The sequence below is a fragment of the Podarcis liolepis genome, assembly GCF_965112155.1.
Source record: "Podarcis liolepis genome assembly, chromosome: 10".
NCBI classification, from domain to species: domain Eukaryota; kingdom Metazoa; phylum Chordata; class Lepidosauria; order Squamata; family Lacertidae; genus Podarcis; species Podarcis liolepis.
In genome coordinates, this window is record NC_139562.1 from 46,939,903 (window position 1) to 46,959,833 (window position 19,931).

Below are 19,931 nucleotides of genomic sequence, written 5' to 3' on the forward strand. Positions count from 1 at the left end.
GTGGTAAACTTAAATCAATCTTAAACATATCTGTACACTATATGGGGGACTTACCCATGTAAGTATGTAGAGAGTTTTAGCCTTACATTACTATGAGAAAATAAGAGAAAATACCAATTGTAATAACCAATTCAAATCAAATTTTCTATTTATGCCTGCTATTTTCTAAACAAAAGAACATACAAACTGGTTGAAAACGATAAAAAAGTTAATTTACAACTAAATCAAGATAGCATTAATTCAAATCATTGGCTCATATTGCTTCCTGGAGCAGGTAAGCATCAGAAAGACTATTATTGTTCTACAACACAGAAAGAAAATGTCAAGCTATCTGGCTGGCAAATAAGAATCATAATTTGAGAGCACATTGCAGAGCTTATGGCATGAGCTCATTGGGATTCTGGTGAAATACAAGATGGCATGTTCTGGAGGTAGTAGGAACAATGTCTCTTCCCCAATGTTTGTATCAAGCTTGCAGTATATACAGCACACGATCCACTGTAACAGTCAATATGACTTCAAAAGGAAACAGGGCTTGGCATATCTTTCTTCTCAGAGGGTATCAAACTTTAACTCAATGGCTGCAATCCTGGGCACACATACCGGTAATTGAAAGTAAGCACAAATGGTGGATAGGATAGGATTCAGCTAAATATGTTTGGGCTTGTAAGTGCAGACTTTACCATGTTCATTTGTACTACATTCAGAACTCTCTCTCTCTCTAAACAATTTAATGCAACCTTACTGAAATAAAAATTGAAACTTTTTAAATCCATACAAGTATGCTTTTTGGCTGTTCCATGACAAAAGGTGTGAACAGTCACCATGGAGGCTTCTGAGGTAAAAGCACAGAAAGGGCTCCATTATAGTAGTTGATGGCATGTGCCTTATCTGTGACACTGTTTATGTGGCAGGTGACAAGACATGCTTGTAAAGTGTGTCACCTCCATAGTAACTTATTATTTTGCTGAGGTTCTCACAGCAGAGAATGGGCAATAGAAGAAAATTTTCTATCCAACATATTCCAGTATTATCAAGATTAGGATCTGACTAAAATTTAAGTGGTGTGGCCTAGGGATAAGATTTCTTTGCAACAATGAAGAGGTTTTACAGGAAATACCCATTCCATGGCACTTCATAGTAAAGGGAAACAAACAATTTTACTTCATGACAGTTTACTATATCTCTAAACTATCTTCAAAAATACACTTCTCGGTTTGTATCACACACATATTATACTCAAAGAGTAGAACAGTTATTCTTCAGGTTGAAAAGACGTTACAAAACAAAGCACTTAAAATTATTGAAACAATGACAAGAAATACAAGTAAAATATTGCTGATACTTAAAATCATTTTGCTTTAGTCATAATTCAACAATAGTGACCAATGCTGTTTGGGGCGAAACCGAAAAAATATACATTTCAACTAAAAGGGTTTTTAAAAAAGCAGAGCTACAAAAAAGGGCTGACAGTAAAACAATTATTTAGTGAAATGAGGTATGGTAGTGTTTTGAGTGCTACACAGCAATTTTCTGCTTATGCAGATTCATTTATTTCAACATGGCAGCTCACAGATTTTTGCCACTATCTTTATTCATACGTCCCGTTAGCAGAATTGTTATTCATTGGCCACAGATAAGATACATTCAAATATGCCAAAAGAGAAAAGGAAAAAATCATCTGCATGATCAGATATGAATGAACATATCTGCCAACAAAGAAGGCAAATATTAAGTAAAAATGCAAGCATACAACTTAGTATTCATAATAAATACATTTTCAAGCTTTTAACATTATTGATGTTTAAAAAAGAATTTAAACAATAAATGCAACTTTTTTTTTACAGAACTGTACGATTTATTATACACACAAATACATTTCCCTTTGTTTACAAAGGCTGGTTACAGATAACGTGGAATGTTACAGTACCTTCTTGCATAAAATTTTAGTACAATTTTGTACTTGAAAAAACGGTGCAAAACACCTGCCTAATAAATCCAAATGAATTAGGTTTCTTTTTTTTCTTAATTACATCATTAACACATACACAACAAGCTGTACATAAGCCCACTTTTCAATCACCACTTCAAGTTACTGTAGCAAGTACTGTACTTTAAAATGGATTCCAGTCAGTGAGTCAAAGGCTTGCATTGCTATTCACCCAGAAACTTTTGAGATGCAAGCTTGAAGTGATATGAATCACAGAATTCTGGTTAGTACAGTTTAAAGGCGGTCAACACTGCTTGCCAAGTACTGCTCATGAGATTTCATCAAAGATGTCTCACATTAGAACAAACATTCGTTTGATGGATGCATTTTTCTTGAAAAGCAAAAATTTGGTCAGGACTCTCCATTCTGTACCTTGGATGCTGGTGGGTGCATAAAGTCCTTAAAGGGAACTAAAGCTTCTTTGAGAGCAGAACAGACCTCTGAAGATGAGCAGGTGATACATTCTACTAAAGTTGGATACAAAGCAATAACCTGTGCCCATGTGTTAGCATCAACTGTAAAAAAATAAAAATAAGTAATTTTATAGTGTATTCTTTAAAAAGTATTTTTCCACCTTGTCCCCAACTCTGAGATAAAGAGAACGATACACATCACCCACAGAATAACAAAAAGGTAAATGCAGATGCCCTCTCATACCTGCCCAGTTAATACACGTAACAGGAAAAACAGTATGTTTAGCCAAAGACCACTGCAGCTTAGATTCAATAAATACATATGTTTTCTCAGTGTCTTAATTCCTTTGCTAAATTGCCGTTTATTCAATAGTAGGCCTAGGATTGTAACCTTATGTTGATAGCTGAATGATAGAATCTGTGTACACTTCCTATGAAACAAGCTCGCACAGTTTGAAACATTAGCCAGTTCATACTTGATTGTGGACTCCAGAAGGCTAAAACAACCAGATTGAATTGACTAATTACATCCCTAGACCCATAATTTTACTGTGGTATCCAAGAGCTGTAAAAATTAGAACTTGCTTAGAGATACATTTGTTAGAAAATGTACAGGCAAATCTAATGAACAGGCAAATCTAACTATGAGTCAACATAAAGAATTATGCATAGTATTATTTAAGACTATTCAATAAGTAAACTCTATAGTAGAGGTGTGCCTGCCTTGCCCCATGACAGTGAGTGCCTGGGGCGTGCTGCTTTTAAGGTAGCTGGGCCCCTTTATTTAAAATTTGTGGGTGCCTGGGCACCCAGAGGCCCACATAGTTGCCGACTATGGTATAGTACTATAAGGGGTCATCTCACAGAAACGTATGAAGATAAGTAATTTATACACACGGTTTTTATTTTACTTACCATTTTCTGGTTGAGTTTTTTTAAGAGAATCTATGAGGGTACTGACAGCTTTTAAAACAAATATTATTTCTGTGACTTGTTGCCTATAAAAGGAAAAACAAAATCAGAAGTGAATTTAAGTTCGAGGAAAATTTGATTAACTTGAGTTTATGCAAAATAAATTTCTGCAATGATTTCTAACAAAATCCAAAACTGAACTTTAAAAACTATTATCTTTTCACCGTGACATCTCAATTTAGGATGGATTATATCTAGTTTCATTTTCAGAATGAAATACGAGAGCATTATAAATATCAATAGAGACGTCATCAAGTGAATGTTGACAGGATTCCAACCAAGATGGATCCCGTGAAGAATAAGGAGCAGATATCAAATGTTCAGGGGAACTGAAGTTTGCAGGAGTACAAGCAATTGGGGGGCGGGGACTAAGGTGGCACCCCTTGCAAAAAAAAAAAAAAAAAAGCTCTGAGTATTATCAGCAGCTACAGAATGCCGAGTGTCTGCTGGTCAAAACAAAACAAAGCAAAACAGGAACTGAACTGAGGGAATAACCTAGAAGGCATCACTAGATAGCTTGAAGGAACACCCCACATTGCAACTGTTTTGCAGTTTCCACTTGTTTCTCGTATACATCATTTTTAGGAATTTAAAAATACTATGGCAGGGATACAAATAATTTTGCAGTGAGCAATACCCAAACATGTCATTTGGAAATTAAGGGATATTTCAAAAGCAGCTTCCATTAGGGCAGGTATTGGGAACCTTTGTCCCTCCCAGATGTTGCTGAACAACTCCCATCAGCCCTGGCAAAGCATGGCCAATGGCCAGGGATGGTGGAAGCTGTACCTCAACAACACTGCCATTGGGGCATGGAAGGGCATTGGGCCATTCAAACAGAAGATCAAATCTTAGCTGATGAGCAGGGAGTTCAGTCATGCTTGGTCACTATCTCCCAAACTGGTGAATTTTGACAGGTGGGAGTGATATCACCCACTTGCCAAATATGGCCCATGGGTGTAGGGGGAGATAAACAATTGGAACACTAGGCTGAAAAGGTTCCCTACCCCTAAACTACATAAAATTCATGCTCCGTTTTTGAATGCTTCTTAAAGAGTTGCTGTGGCCAAATTCACGGTGATTAATCAAAAAGATTTAACTGATCATCAGTATCTACCAAATCAACTAAGATTCTATTATATTTTTGTTATGGTCATTATATGTAGTAAACTAGAAGACATAGCTACTATTATTTTCAGGTGACCAAGATATACATATATACAAGCCTTTCAGCTACCAATGCTTTTGTAACAACATTCTTTTAGATACCGGGAAAGGCACATGAGAACCCCAACACAAAAAGGCCTTAAGGAGGACAGCAACATACAAACCTTAGTAAGCAGAAATAAGCAGCTCCCTTAAACACACACACACACACACACAAAACAACAACAACAACAACAACACAGTACATACCGTGGAAGGGGGCACTTGCCACTTAGCCTTTCATCTTCTATGTAGCGATACAGCACATCTTGTGATCGTTTTAAGAGAACTGAAAGTGCCATTCGTGAAATGTAGCCTTCTTGAGGAGTTGTCACTTTATTACTGAATGAAAACTGAAGCAATGTTTCAAAACACATCTTTGAAAATTCCTCTCTCATACGGATATCTATTTCGGCTTCTGCCAAAAACAAACAAACAAAAAACTATTTAAATGTACTTACTGAAATATATTATTTTAAATGAATTGTTGGACTAGCAGAGCATATGGGAAAGGATAACGATCACAAAAGCAAATTGTATCTGAGATAACATATATATAAATACATACATTAAAAGTACAAATAAACTTTAATCACGTTTAAAAACAAGTCTCTTGTGCACTGTTCGGCTGTGCTAAAGAATAAAACAACACTAATCTAAAGGGTGTTATCTGTGCCTAATTATTCACCTAGTGCACATGATATTTAATATTTTCAGTCCAAATGTTTACTGTATAAGGAATCCTTCCATGTGTCTCCTTATACGACTTTATTGTTTGGTTAACATACCTGTAAATGAAGATGACTGCGAATGTATTGAGCCTTTATTGAGCATAGTCATAATTTGACCAACAAATTCCTTGGGAATAAAGTTAGCATAAGGCAGTATCTCTGTGCTGATGAGCTGCACCACCTATAACAGATGAGAACATATAAATGTTATGTTGAAAAGTCATTCACCAGAAGTTCATTAATACCCAGGAGATTTGGAAACCGTTGCAGAAATAAATAATGTCAACAAACACGAGTATAAAGAACCCCTGCCTTTTTAGCATGAGATCTGTACACACATGGCCCATGTCTAGGGTGAAGCACAGGACCAAGCTTTGGGCTCTTACACCCTCCCTGCACTATCGACAGAACCTTGAATGTGAACCAAAAGGTGCATTAATCCTTACTTGAATAGGTTCCTGGTATATTAACTAAATTATGTAATCTAGTTTCGATTAATTAAACATCTTGCTGGCAAATATTTTGAGTCACTTGACAGGAAATATGCACTCACCTCAACATCAATGCTTTCATTTCTCTGAAACTCTTGAATAGAAAGATTATCTGGAGGGGAACTGAAAGGAAATGAAAAATAGCCTTAACATATGGGATTGAGAGACCAATTTGTTTGTTTGTGTGTGTGTGCGCGCGCACAATTGCTTTATAAGTCTTATTGTGTTGTGAAATCATTTTAAGATGCTTCACAAGAAACAATTAATATATGAAATTCACAGTATTATATGAGGAACCATGGGACGAAGCTTTTCAGACCCTTGACCATAATAAATATCCTAGTGGGCAAATCCTTTATGAGCAACTTGAGTATATTTAAATAGTTTACAATCCTTATATATTTCAACTTGCAAATTGTATTTAATTTTCTTATTTTGCAAATGGGGAACTGAGGCTGATACTCATATCCAGTAAGCCACACAGCACCAGGATTTGAAAGAGTGGATCATGCAGTGAACCACACAGTCAAAAAGACATTTACTGCAGACACTTTCTTTTTATACCTCCCTGTTTCATTTCATGCTTAATCGACTTAGTATATTAAACTGGACAGTTGAAGGCAGATTATTCTTGCACTTACTATAAATGAAATAATACATCCCTATCTTTTCAGCTTTCAAGTGAGACAAAGACACACGGCAGAACACAACACTGTTGAATGCTATTATGTCTTTTTGCATCTCAAAACAAGGAATAATTATTCTGACTTTTCAGAGAGCCTCTCACTGTTTTTTAAAATGTCAAGTACAGAATTTGACAAGCACAGAATTTTCCTTTATCACAATTTAGGTAACTATTGCAAACTATCTGGTATATTGAAAGGGCTAATTAAACTACTGCGTGCGCCTGCAGAGACAGAAGGCAAGACCATCTCCCAAACATTATGTTATGTTTCTACTGCATAAACACTGTGCTGGCCATAGTTAAATATTTAAATTCATTTTCTGCGAAACAGAAAATGAGCAGTGGGATATTGATATAAAAATAGTGGGATAATAATAATAATAATAATAATAATAATAATATGTAATGGTGATACTAAGCTGACAGGCTTCTGTCAGCAAAATAGAGGAAGAAATAATTCTTAGCAGTTCCTTCTCTCTGCACTGCAGACCTCCACTCCACCCCAATTATTACTGATAGCTGGGTGACCCTCTGGAGCCAGTTTGGAAGCAGAAAGAGGGCTGGAGACTGAAGAGGGGGGAAGAGGAGTAGCTGAAAACTGTTTTCCTTCCTTTTCTGCTGACAGTAGTCTAACCATCAGCTGAGCAACACCATTGGATGCAACCCAGTGACTGTAAACTTTGTAAAAACACTAATTCTGGTAAGATCAAACTCAATTTGAAATGTTAATCCCAAAATTTAAGAAACTGTGCAGAAAAGTCTTTCAAAGGAAGAAGCTGTATGTGTCATCTTAATTTGTGCACAACTTAAAATATAGCACTATATAGAATGCCTATTACAGTTGCTTAATGCTTCCTATACTAAAAAAATACTATTTCCAATTATGTGTAAGCTTGCACAAATTCAGCCAGTATTATGAAATATGCGGTTGCCTACTGCAATTTACAGAGCAATGCTATGAATGTTTACTCAGTAAGTCTCACTGTGAACATACACTATTTAATGTATGTTTGGACTGCAGTTTTACTGGTGTTATTGTTCAGTACAGAAGCTTGTTAGGGATTGGCAGAAGTCATGGATCCTCATGATCACATCTTTCCCACTGCATGGGGAGTTTTAAGAAATTGTGACTCAACAAGGCTTAAAAGTCAGACTTCTTGGGCACGAATGTTCACTATAGTGTCAGAGCCAAAAACTTTAGAAACACTCAAGATTAGGTTTCACTTATTGGTACAGTACTGCTATTTCATCCTTATTTGTTGGACCAGTTCAGCCTATATTCACCAGCTAAAGACCGACCACGAAGTTTTGTAGCACACATGCCCATCTAGTTTTTGAGAACCTTTAGTGCAGAGCTTTCCAAACTTTTCATGTTGGTGACACACTTTTTAGACATGCCTAATTTCATGACACAGTAATTCAGTTTTACTATCAAATCAGAGGTTAAACTAATCCCTTTCCAGCCCCAGGAGGAGAGCAGGGAGCGTTTGCACGACACGCCGGCACACTAATGTGTCGCGGCACAAAGTTTGGAAAGCTCTGCTTTAGTGACACAGAATGGGGAAAAAACAATGAGCCTCAAAGTTTTCATAAGGTAATATAATTTAGGAAATTACATAATGGTGTTAATTCTCATATAATTTGCACCTATGTCTACTTAGCGCTTTCCTAGTCATGGAACCATTCCAAAGTTTGAGGAAGAATCAAGTGTTCTAAGACAGAGGTGTTTAAGAGCCAATTTCATAAATAATAAAATCAGATGTGTTCTATTTCAAGTTTCTTCACTCTATCTTTAATCCCACACAAACAAGAAGTTGCACTTTACCTTTTAGTAAATAAAAAGTTTTCAAAAGTGTTGGCTAACTCTGGCCACATGCTGTCAAATTTCCCAGAGGAAGCATGCTGCCTTGCAACTGGTAGGCCAATGGAAAGAACTTTCAGGAGAGAAGAAACTGCCAGCTTCCAAGTGCTTTCTGAAGGACAAGCATACTTCAAACTAAGTGGCATTCTCAGTGTCTGCAAAAATAAGTATACTTACGTAAATCAAACAGTAAGGTGTACAAGAAAGAAATGTGCACTTTATTATTTTTTGTACTTGTAACACAAAGAAAGAAGCTCACTTAAAGTACAGATCAAATACAGAAATAGAGAAAGATTGTGCCTGCAGGCAAGGAGGACAGAAAGAAAAAAAAGCAAAAGTGGCCACTTAGGTTTCCCCATGCAAACATTACAGGACCGGAAGGGAAGACGGGAGTGTCATGACAGTGAACAATAATATTGGAAATAGACAAATTTTAGGAATTTTATAATACTAGAATGCTTTTTACTGTCTAGTTCCAAATACTCCAGTCTTACGTTTGATAGAAACCCAAATGAATATAAATGCTAATCCACATTTCATTTGGTTTGCACATGTGGAAATTTCAAATACTATTCTTGGGGTAAAAAATTTTCACTGTGCATTCCTACTAAAAATGGTAATGTTTGAAATGCACATATATCAAGAAGTCACAGCCAATTCCTTTCCCTCAGTTTGTGTGTGCCATGACTGCTTTGTCATTAGGCAGGAGCAAAAACTGATTGGGAGCCATCTAATCCCCAAGAGTTTCTTCTCCTGCTTTCATGCTCCTGGTGCAACAAGAGCCCAACGTGACGATGCCAGCAGGAAATCCACGGTTATCATCGTTATTTATATATGTATAACCGTATGTGTGTGAATATACACAGAATCATGAAGAAAACAAATGTCACACAAACCCAGCAATGTGTTTCTAAATGTAATAGAGGTTAGTCATTACATGCCAGCCAACTGCAGATTTTATTCAATTACATTAGTACAAGGACACCTTAGTCCTCTTGCTTCCGATCACCATAGTCTAGTCTCCAACAGTGGCATTGTTTTCCAGTGTGCAAGGGACTAAACCAAAGATCCAAGCACCAACTATATGGGTAGCTGTCAAAGTTGACCCAAATTTCTGCAGAACATATTTATGGACAGTAATTATTGTAGCACAAAATGGTTATTGCTAAAATCAAAACAGAATCACTCTTAGTGCTCCAGAGCCATTCCACAAGCTAACCTCAGAGCAGAAGAACTATAATTATCTTAAAATTTATATATGAATATTTACCTTGATAATATTTTGAAGAACTCTCTCATTTACAACAGCTTTGTGACAAGCTGTCTTTTGGTACAGGTCTACCACAACTTCTAAAGACCTCTCAGCAAATGGAACATAATTCAATGCTACCCACTCTGCCTAGAAAAGTAAGATTGGGACATCAGTGCATGTAGAGAAACAAGACTATTTAAAAAAAAAACAAATCCTGCAATGGACCTATTTTGATGCCATGCAAAAAATTTTGAAAATTCCACAAGGAAAATTATTTGATCCATGAAAAACTTACAAAAAGAAATCTTCCAAGCCCTCACACATACAGAATTGAGAATAGGGGTGCACAATTGAAATTTAAAAGTATTTTTTAAGCAAGTGAAATGTTGCAATTTATGCAGCAAGAAGACTAAGCACAATCTTTAAAGAATTTGAACTCACCGGTGCAAACAGTTGTATCTATTGTGATTCCATTGTGTTGCATGATAAACAGAATAAGGGAAAATTAATACACATACACACAGTATCTATTAAAATTCTGATGACTCATTCTTCTGTTGAGTATGATTAGTATTGTAAATGCATTCAAAGCAATGGTATCAAAAAACAGAAGAATGAAAAGAGAGCCTAACAGGAAAATTTAGAATGCAAAACTGAGTGCAGGTTGATTAAAGCAACTTTGTTAGGCTAATATAGATATATTTTGCTAGTTTTCACTACAAATGTATAGTTTTCTTTTCTAATAGAATGCAATCTCAAAATGGAAAGGTAACAAGAAAAAAAGGAAAGAACTTGAAATGAAAAACCAGCAAACATTTATTAAATTAGTTGATAACACAAATGTCCAAATGCAGGAAAATGATGGCATTTAAATCACTCATGCAAAGCTGATCATATCTGGAAGCCAGTGACCTCAAAAACAGAACTGCTAAAATTCAACACACCTCACCTGATTGTATTTTGCATTTGCAATGTGCTTTGTTTCTAGCTGTCCATATTGAGGTGGTTTACAGGAAAATTCAACAAATGCCAGCAACTGATCAAAGATAGCAGGATACATTATTTGCATGCTTTCTGAACCCACACATATGGCCTATAAGAAGCAAAACGAAAGCATTAATATTTCTAGAAACATAAAGCATGCAATAATGCAGCTCAGGCCCATTCAATAAAGCTCCGTTTTAAAAGATTCAGGGCAGATAAAAGAAATTACCTCCCTCACAAAGCACCTGGTTGAACTATGGAATTCGCTATCACAAGATGTAGTTAGAATGACAAACTTGGATGGCTTTAAAAGAATCAGATTCATGGAGAAGTGTATCAATGGCTAATAGCCAGAATTGCTATGTCCTAACTCCACCGTCAGAGGCAGTATTTGTCTGAATACCGATTCCTGGGACTCACAAGTGGGGAGAGTTCTGCTGCTTGCAAACTTCCCAGAGGCATCTGCTTGTCTACTGGGAGAATAGGATGCTAGGCTAGATAGTGGGACTTTGGTCTGATCCAGCAGACCTCTTCTTATACAGCGGTATCTCAGGTTAAGTACTTAATTCGTCCCGCAGGTCCGTACTTAACCTGAAACTGTTCTTAACCTGAAGCACAACTTTAGCTAATGGGGCCTCCTTCTGCTGCTGCGCCGCCAGAGCACAATTTCTGTTCTCATCCTAACGCACTATTTCTGGGTTAGCGGAGACTGTAACCTGAAGCGTATGTAACCCAAGGTACCACTGTATTCTTATCAACAGTACAGTGGTACCTTGGGTTAAGAACTTAATTCATTTTGGAGGTCTGTTCTTAACCTGAAACTGTTCTTAACCTGAAGCACCACTTTAGCTAATGGGGCCTCCTGCTGCTGTTGCGCCGCCGCTGCACAATTTCTGTTCTCATCCTGAAGCAAAGTTCTTAACCCAAGGTACTATTTCTGTGTTAGCGGAGTCTATAACCTGAAGCGTATGTAACCCGAGGCACCACTGTATATGGCATAAACACACAAACAAGAGGGTTCCGGCCATATATTGTATGGAATGATAGAAATGGAAGGGCCTTAAAGCCCATCAAGCCCAACCTCTTGTTTGTTGAGACGATGATTAAGTTTGATTTTGGTTACGAAGTATCTCTCTTCCCTGCCACAACACACATACACACTGTCAACAATTTGAAAGCATGTGTTACAAGAGTCTGAGACGCTGTGGGCATTTAGTTTCCGAAGCATGAAGAAAGGGTCAACAAACTACTAACTAGCACACACAAAACATACATTGGATGCATTCCAGTCTGTGGAACTGTGACAACAGCGTTCAGAAGGGGCGTTCTGTAATATTATAACAGAAAATACGCATCAATTGCTGGGGTTAACTTAGTAACTGCTCTGCCAGGGTGGATTTGATTTAAATCACAAGTCAGTAAGACTTGATGTAAATCACTAGTCAGTAAGACTTGATTTAAATCATGTTTTTTGCAGAAAGACTCATTCTTGCTGGTGTAATTTTAATATCTACAACCAGATGAAGGTTTCATTTTTGGAATAATAAATTTTCAGAGTAGTTTTTACAGTTATATCAAAAATTACTGATTTGGTTATACTATTAGAAATACATAGACAGATAATTATGAAATTATCGTGAGGTTCAATAAGTTAACTGTTTATATTTGGACAACTTTTCTGCTGTACTTTATTGGAAGGAGAAAAATAATGATTTCCTTAATAAAAATTTAAACAATTTATTTAACTAAAACAATAACATTATAGCATATGTATCCATGTTTGCTTACTGATATGCTTAAACGGTTTGGTTTTGTTTTTTTAAAAAATTAGATTGAGTTTTGGAACACATGAAAAGCTTAATACAAATCCTTATTTCCTAATGACTAGCCTTTGGACTATAATGTAAGTTAAACAGAAAACTATCCTTAGAAATATTTTTCCTCCCAAGGTATTTTATTTTAAAAATCTGATTTAAATAAAAAATAATAATCAGATTTAAATTTTTAAAAATCCAATTTTTTATTATTACTTTTTAAAAAAATCGTTGTTGTCCACCCTGTGCTCTGCATTTATTCCACAATAGAACATTTAAAAGTAAGATCAAATAAGAACTCTCAGTACAATCTTATCCTTAAATTACACTAAACAGATGGGAACTCAACTAAAATTCCACTCTGCATAAAATACAATCTTATGTAATGTTATGGTTGTGATGGTGGTACACAATGCCAGTGCATGTGACAAAAAGAAGTGGATTTCAGGGTGTTGCAGGTGCAGAGCAGAGCTTAGTCTGAATCCTATGCTTTGTTAGATCTTCACTGTCCTTGACAATGGCATAACATGATGTCATCAAAAGAAGTGGATTCACACACACTCCAACGTCTCCCTTTTCCACAGGTTAGACACCAATTCAATACTTATAAAGTATGTTTCTCACAGTGTTATGTAGTCTACAAGTAAGACTTATAGTAGTGTGTGACCAGTGGGAAATAAACTATTCCTATGAGGGGTTGCCATCTTTTTTCACCCTGGGCGTCTCAAAATGTTCACATTGCACAGCAACATAACTGGTTCAGCAGTGATGGAAACTCGCTTCTCCTGTTTCTCAGTGCACTGCTTTCTCCTCAATATTACCAACCAGCTCATGATATTTATTAAAGGTAATGGTAAAGGGACCCCTGACCATTAGGTCCAGTCGTGGCCGACTCTGGGGTTGCAGTGCTCATCTTACTTTATTGGCCGAGGGAGCCGACGTACAGCTTCTGGGTCATGTGGCCAGCATGACTAAGCCGCTTCTGGAGAACCAGAGCAGCGCACGGAAATGCTGTTTACCTTCCCGCCGGCGTGGTACCTATTTATCTACTTGCACTTTGACGTGCTTTCGAACTGCTAGGTTGGCAGGAGCAGGGACCAAGCAAGGGGAGCCCACTCTGTCGTGGGGATTCGAACCACCAGCCTTCTGATCAGCAAGTCCTAGGCTCTGTGGTTTAACCCACAGCGCCACCTGCGTCCCCCCATGATATTTATTACTGTGAGCTTATTCCTATAAGTAGGCATTCTTCTTTGTCTCTGTGTCCTCTATATTTATTACTTGAAATAACTTTCCAACCCCCTCACAGTGCAATGCAAACATAAATACGATGTATTCTATGCACATCAAGTGGAATAAGTGGCACCACAGTGAGGCTGCAGAATGGTTGCTGCGTTTAGCATGACACTCCTTCCTTCTTCATATGAGTATGGCTAATTCTTTATCAAAAGGCTGCTGGTGGCTCTGTCTTGGCTTCCAAGGGATTCTCTGTGTAAAGGGAGCCTTAAAGCTTATGGCTGAAAGTATCAGCTGCTGATTCTTAACCCATAAGCCACCTGTGCCTCTCACATAATCAACTTTGGCATTTTCTTTAAAATATCATACACAATTATTCTTGGTTCACTGCAATTCTGTATGAACGTCTGATTCAACAACTTTATGAAGATGACCTAGCTGCAAATGTAATCTGCTGAAGTCACGTTTGAACAGGAAGAAACCTGCAGCAAGCAGAAAAGACAGGCCTGGAAGAGGCTCTCAAGGAGCAAAAGTACCTTATAAAACTATTACCATCGCCAATTATATCTACCAATATTTAACCTATTCGCATTATAGATGGGCAATATGAAGTTGAGTGTCTGCCTTTCAGAAAGAATTTAAAAACTATTACCTTTTGTAAGACATCTAAAGCTGTTAGAACCGCTTCTTGCAAACTTGTTAGAACTGCCTCCGTGTATGATGGTAGGATGAAAGGGGATGCATCTGAACTGATTGGAACAGAAACTGCACCATGTAGAATAACACCCAATTTTTGGAGATCATCCATACTGAAACCTGTTTTGATGTGCTGGTAAAGGGCTGGGAATATCTGTATTAAAGCTGTTAGAAAAGGCTGGCTGGGGATAAAAGTCATTTTATCGCAAGAAACTGGAGGCTTTGTGCTTTCTGAGCCAATCCTAAACCAGCTGTTCCAGGCAGCCCACCAAAGATTCAAGTCTTCAATTTCATCTGTTATTACAGGAGGTTCTGCAACGTTATACCTTCCAATCCTTTCTCCTATAGAATCAGTTCTCATAAAAGATCTTCCAAGGCCAGTGGCAGTCACTGTTCCTATGAGGACAGGCACAGGCATATTAATAGCAGGTGGTGTGTCAGGTTTTTCAGTTTCTCTAACAGGGGACACAATTTGTAAGATTTCCTGAAAGCTTTTCAAAGCAGCCAGAGAAACTTCGTTGTTTTTGCTGAGTGCAGCTGACTGGATGTGATCAAGAAGGACATCCCAAGCTTGAGAAAAATCTCCTGTTGGGGAAAAAAGAAGTTTCAGAAAGCGGTCCATTTCATTATCATGCTCCCCCCCCCCCTTTTCTCCTTTTTAAAAGTGACTTTTAGTAAGTGGCATAATAATGACGATACATCGTAAGAAAAAAGCTCAGCAGGAGAAATCAGAGGATAGGTGTGCTATATAACCAAGAACACACTGTTACAAGGCAGCATTTATGCCTGCCAAAGATCTGTGGTTACAGAATGCGTAGTATATTATTTACACTTATTAGTTGCTTTTCTTTTTTTTTTACAAAATGTAACTCAAAGTGATTTACAAAAATAGCACATTTGAAAAAACTAAAACAGAGTAAAAGCTAAAAATGCATTTGTATTTATAAAAAGTCAGGACTAGAGTACCCCACCCTCTAGAGGAGGCCAGATAAGGCCAGGCAACAGAGGGTGTGTTGTGACCTGTTCTGAGATTATTTTATGAATGGTGGGATACAAATCTTAATAAATAAAATAAATCAGCCTATAACTGTGGGATCTTCCCCTGACCAAGTAAAAAATATTCACTGGCCATAAACAAGCAAAGAAGACATTATACCTAATGACTGTAGCAGGTATCTCCTTGTGTTAAATATTCTAGCTACTCCAGCCAACGTTAACACCCATGTTTCAGCCCACTGTTTCTCTGCTGTATCTCTTGAATGGTGAATGAGGATATTGCCACCACCAGACTCAATCTTCTCTTTATCAGCAGTTGTAGACGACTCTCTCACTCGATCCAGCAAATGAAACAGAACCTATAAAATGAAGCATTCCAGAACTTAATAGTCTAGCTGTGCCTTGAAACTGAAGCTTACAAAATAATAAACAAAAATGTGGGCAAGTTATTTTCTTTCTCAGGCAAAGTACGTTAAACATTCCAGTTTACTTAAATTGACCAACATTTTTAGCCTATAGATGTTTGCTCAGAATTATCAGTACATTTCAACACCATATTCACCTGGAAGTTCACAACCACACTTAAAATAGTCTGCGCTGACAAGCACTCCACTACATTTTCTTAAAAAGTATTTGCTGAAACATGCCTGACACTGACTGCAATGGGAGTTCATAAAAGTGTGTTCCAATATCAGTGACTTTGTAGAAAATGTGGAAGCACATATTTCAAAAACTGCACAGCTTCCATCTTAGCTAAGATGCACATGAAGCAGAATGTCATGAATGTTGAGATAAGAGAGACAGAAAGGAAAAATAGATTATGCATGAGAAGGAAGTTGTGCATCTATAAGGCAAATTATTAAGAAGCCCATGTTGCATTTTAAAGTAGGTTATATGTCTGGAAAGGCTAAAGCCCACTGAATTACTTGGCAAAAGCTGATAGAAAGTCAAACAAACGGATTGGACACTAAGGACCAATAGAGAATAGGGCAATTTTCTCTTGCAGTAAATTATACATTGTAGCCAAGATAATCGAAACTGAAAAACAAGAATACCAAACACACATAAATACAACTAGGATAAGACACAGTTGTGATATTACTGTTTTAAGATGTATGGTTTTTGTATTCTACCTTCCAAATAACTGTGTGCCACGTTGAGTGCTGAAGTAAAGTTCCATGAGCACCAATTGTAGAGAATAAGGTCTGCCCAGCACTCTTTCTCACGGCAGGCCGTGGATCTACACAGAGCTCCCCCAGTTTGGCATACAGACATAGCCAAAGGCAGTCAAATGGTGGTGCTGGGTGAAAAGGACGGTTCAGTGCTATTCCTTTTTCTTCTGCTTGCTTCTGTAGCAATGCTTCCTCTTTGTTCAGATCTTTTTCAATAATTTCACCTCTTTGGAAGAAATAGTCTGAAATGTTCCACTGCAAAAACAAAGAATGCATCTTCATAAATTATGTTTACAGAGCACAGAGAAGGGTGGCAACCATTCTGTTGAACTAATTACCCTAAAAATTGTGCCAAGCTCCACGCTAGTACTAGTTTTGCTGGCTAGTTTTCACATTTTTATGCAGGAAGGTTTTGAGAAGTGTTGCTGGAGTGCTAAGTTGAGTTCCCTTTTAAATGGGTTTTTATGGTAGCTGGTTTTAAATACTACTTTAAAGAGCGAGGTTGTCTGAATTCTTTGATGCTGCTTTGGGTTTCATTTTTAAAAAATAAAGGAACAAGTGTAAATGAATGAATGAATCCAGCAGCAAGCGGTTACATCTAAGAACATATTCTGGTTGACCTGTGAATTATAATCCTGAACAAGCAATAAATAAAAGACCAGGCTACAATTTCAATCCTGCTGCACACTTAACGATAAACCATATTTTATTTGGGACAAAATAATACTCAAAGTATGTCATGCTGATGCTCCTCTTACTCATTTCTGGCAAGAAGGTCTTAGAACAGTTGTGCTCATAATTAATTTATACAGGACAGAACCTGTTACTTGAAATACTTTAGTTTTCCAAAGAAAGACTTATCTTTCATCTCAATGGACTCAGCTTTTCCTACCAGGTGCCTGACTCTAACTAATAAGCACAATCCAGAAAAAATAGAAGTGGCTTAAATTACACCAAAAATCAATGGAAATTGACACTTAACTCTCCCTTGTGAAAGCTGTGTCCAATCAGTTCCAAAAATCTCAACACCATAGAATATGTTTTCTGGAACTTGCACACCAACTCCTTCTATTTTGTATCAATGAATCAGGAATTGTATTTCTCAATATCTGAAACATAAAAACCTGGGAGCTGCCAGTTGTTAAGGAGTTGTAGCTCTGACAGGGGTAAACTACAATTCCCAGGATTCCTTTGGGGGGGGTGGAATGTATGGGGTGTGTATGCAGTCCAAGTCTTACAGAGCAATCCTATGCACATTTAGTTAAAAGTCAATCTCTCTGTTAAATTATGCGAAATAATGCTAAACATTAGAAAGTAAAGTTCACAGCTAGGGGTTAAACTAAACACTCACCAAGAGACCAATTGATGTTAAGCTAATGTTGAGTTCTTGATTGTGAAGCCCAAAGCTTCCAGCAACATCTACAACAATCTGTAGGCAAGTACATGGCATTGTTGGCAAGAAGTCAGTCACAACCAACTGTAGGCACTGGAATGCAGTCCTTATTAGAGACTCTCTATTAACAAAGCAAAACAAAAATTTCTAGGTTTATCAAATGGTCATAAAATATCATACTACCAAACAGATGATTGCCCAATTGATACATTCAACTAGATACGTGGTAGTTCTGCATCAGTCAAACTCTCTGTGCTTAGCTGCTTACTATACAGACCTGTCCATTTTCAACATGCTCAAGGAAGCCAAACCCCTCCACCAAATTATGGGACGTGGGTGGCGCTGTGGTCTAAACCACTGAACTTCTTGGGTTTGCAGATCGGAAGGTCAACAGTTCGAATCCCCATGACGGGGTGAGCGCGCGTTGCTCTGTCCCAGCTTCTGCTAACCTAGCAGTTTGAAAGCACACCAGTGCAAGTAGATAAATACTGTTGCAGTGAGAAGGTAAACGGCATTTCTGTGTGCTCTGGCTTCCATCACGGTGTTCCGTTGTTCCAGAAGTGGTTTAGTCATGCTGGCCACATGACCGGAAAGCTGTCTGTGGACAAACGCTGGCTCACTTGGCTTGAAGCAAGATGAGCACCACACTGGATAGTCGTCTTTTATTGGACTTAACAGTCCAGGGGTCCTTTACCTTTTACCACCAAGTTGTATGGAACTGGCAAGTCTACACATTGATGGCTTGTCACATGTAATACCACCATTCTCTTCGACTTTCATATGACCATTATGCAATGTCTTGTATGTGTGGCATAGGTCATTCACTTTACAGAAGCAAGAACAAACCGCATGCACTAAATACATTTAAATACATTTATGCACTAAATACATTAGAGCATATTAGCTAAAAGGTTATAAAGTTTGGGTGAAAATAAGCAGCTTTTCTTTTCATATAAACACTAGGTGCAAAAAGATGAAGCTTAGAGGACATCAGAATATTTATTTTTTTAGTTATGTGCTAGAGCCACAAAAAAACTTGTTACTGTTACCCTAGGAATGAGGTTACTATATTTTGCACAATAATTTGGTGCAATAATTATATATAAAAAAAGACTATGGAGCAGCACCACAAAGTGACCTAAAAAACAGAAGCAGCAATGAAGATTAGCAATAGTAAATGTTTGCATCTTGGCTTCAAGAAACTCACCCCTGATCACTTCTGATTGCTCCCATGACTCCAAGCACCAAGGGCCACCCAGGCCCCAGACTGTCACCCTGGCTTTGCAAAATCTGTAGCACACATTCCAGTTGCTTGAGCCTAATATCAGGGTGATTGATGTTTGACAGTTCTTTCAGTGGATTTAGAAGCAGCAACTGAAGTCTCTAGAAATAAAAGGGAAGTAGAGACTGAACTTTAGTTACGAAAGCATCTTGAAGCTAAACAGCATCATACTCAGAAGTGACAAGCTCAGTGGGGAGGCAGGGACCTATTGGACACCAATGGCAGCTGCGGAGGGAAAGAAAGTGAAACACTGAAATTCTACATTCCAGCCTAAATCCAGCCTAGGCTGCCTCAACTCAAAGATCCTGGCCAGCAGCTACTTTTCTAGCATATCATCATTAGAAGTGTAGCTGCAGCCAGATCTGTGCCAAAAGGGTTAGAAGAGAGGAGAAAAGAGTGGGAAAATATAATTGCCTAGTAGCCACCAGCTGTCTGTGTCTCCTGCTGCTTACTCATATACAGTGAAAAGTCCACACAAGATGCCTGGGTTATTGCCTCATCGTTACTCGACCTGATTCCCCCAATACCCCACAACCTCCAATCTGCAATAAAGCCTCCTGTTTATTGTAGTGCTGAATCTTGTAAAAAATAGTGAGCAGAACAAAGAAACAGAAACAGAAGCAACCCTACAACCTCCAGGTTGGGAGCCAACATATTGTTCTGGTATCTACCTAGCTAGGTATGAAGCTACTGTAACAAAATACTGGGGTTCCAGTTCTACACTGACTAACTTAGGAGTAAGCCCCTTAGGTCTGAATCA

At 37.8% G+C, this 19,931-nt stretch overlaps 1 protein-coding gene across 4 annotated transcripts in view; it reads right to left on the reverse strand.

Moving 5' to 3' along the window:
* Nucleotides 1-1,158: 1,158 nt before the first annotated feature.
* Nucleotides 1,159-19,931, reverse strand: part of MON2 (MON2 homolog, regulator of endosome-to-Golgi trafficking) — a 56,379-nt gene continuing 37,606 nt past the window's right edge. For 2 of the 4 annotated variants that reach the window (XM_083463247.1, XM_083463246.1), the window contains exons 22-35: nt 19,097-19,272; nt 17,848-18,010; nt 16,458-16,751; nt 15,485-15,683; nt 14,285-14,913; nt 10,551-10,694; nt 10,043-10,060; nt 9,620-9,748; nt 8,314-8,504; nt 5,866-5,926; nt 5,370-5,493; nt 4,792-4,999; nt 3,319-3,401; nt 1,159-2,505 (exon numbers count right to left, since the gene is read on the reverse strand). In XM_083463247.1, coding sequence (XP_083319373.1) covers nt 2,342-2,505; nt 3,319-3,401; nt 4,792-4,999; nt 5,370-5,493; nt 5,866-5,926; nt 8,314-8,504; nt 9,620-9,748; nt 10,043-10,060; nt 10,551-10,694; nt 14,285-14,913; nt 15,485-15,683; nt 16,458-16,751; nt 17,848-18,010; nt 19,097-19,272 — 2,583 coding nt within the window. In that variant the 3' untranslated portion in view covers nt 1,159-2,341. The remainder of the gene's footprint in view (nt 2,506-3,318; nt 3,402-4,791; nt 5,000-5,369; nt 5,494-5,865; nt 5,927-8,313; nt 8,505-9,619; nt 9,749-10,042; nt 10,061-10,550; nt 10,695-14,284; nt 14,914-15,484; nt 15,684-16,457; nt 16,752-17,847; nt 18,011-19,096; nt 19,273-19,931) is intronic. The other 2 variants (XM_083463249.1, XM_083463248.1) reach the window with 1 other exon arrangement.